Consider the following 708-nt stretch of genomic DNA (forward strand, 5'->3'; position numbering starts at 1 on the left):
CCATCTATCTATCCATCTATCTAACTATCAATATATATATATATATATAGACTCTGTATACCTGTATGGGCATCTTGCGAGCCTCGCTGAAAGTCAGGTGTCTCACCAACACTTTTGAACCGAACGTTAGGGCGTCCATATCCTCTGTGGCTGTGGCATAGACCAGCCCATCCTTAACCAATTGGGCACATTGTGCCTCAGCCTCGCTGGGGGCATCGATGTAGGGTATGCCTGTACCATCCAGTGCAACACGTGATTGAGTGAGTGTACGTGCGAATGTGTAACGATGTAAGCCAATCCGTGTGGTGTGCGTGGATTTATAGTAAGCGCACACAGTCTCACTTTGCGCATAATGGTTTGGCTATAGTCGGTTCGAGGCTCCGATTTGGGGCACGCCTGTGAGACGTTAAATAACATACGACTACAAGAACTTATGAACGTACGCAGGTGTATATAGGTATTCATACAAGCAGGTAATGGGATATATTGACCACTCCAAAGCCCATCCAGTTGTTTACACTTTGCCTCCGTCTCGCTTAAAACATGAATGTCAGACATGCCTGTGTGTAGCCGTGGCACAATCTTCACTGGAGATGGCAAGATATGTATACATATACATGTCACATTTATGGTAGTTCTTTATAGGGTCGGAAACGTAGCCAGAATACCCTCTCATGTGCCTATTTCGCACCCTCGATTACATCAGTG

General features: G+C 45.6%; 1 protein-coding gene across 1 annotated transcript; it reads right to left on the reverse strand.

Annotated features, from left to right (window-relative positions):
• Positions 1-61: 61 nt before the first annotated feature.
• Positions 62-231, reverse strand: SARC_17916 (hypothetical protein; the record flags this gene model as incomplete). Its single annotated transcript, XM_014287998.1, has 1 exon — positions 62-231. A coding segment is annotated over one exon (170 nt), but the record flags the coding sequence as incomplete, so codon positions are not given.
• Between the last annotated feature and the right edge of the window lie 477 nt (positions 232-708).

This window comes from Sphaeroforma arctica (genome assembly GCF_001186125.1).
Source record: "Sphaeroforma arctica JP610 unplaced genomic scaffold supercont1.12758, whole genome shotgun sequence".
NCBI classification, from domain to species: Eukaryota; class Ichthyosporea; order Ichthyophonida; genus Sphaeroforma; species Sphaeroforma arctica.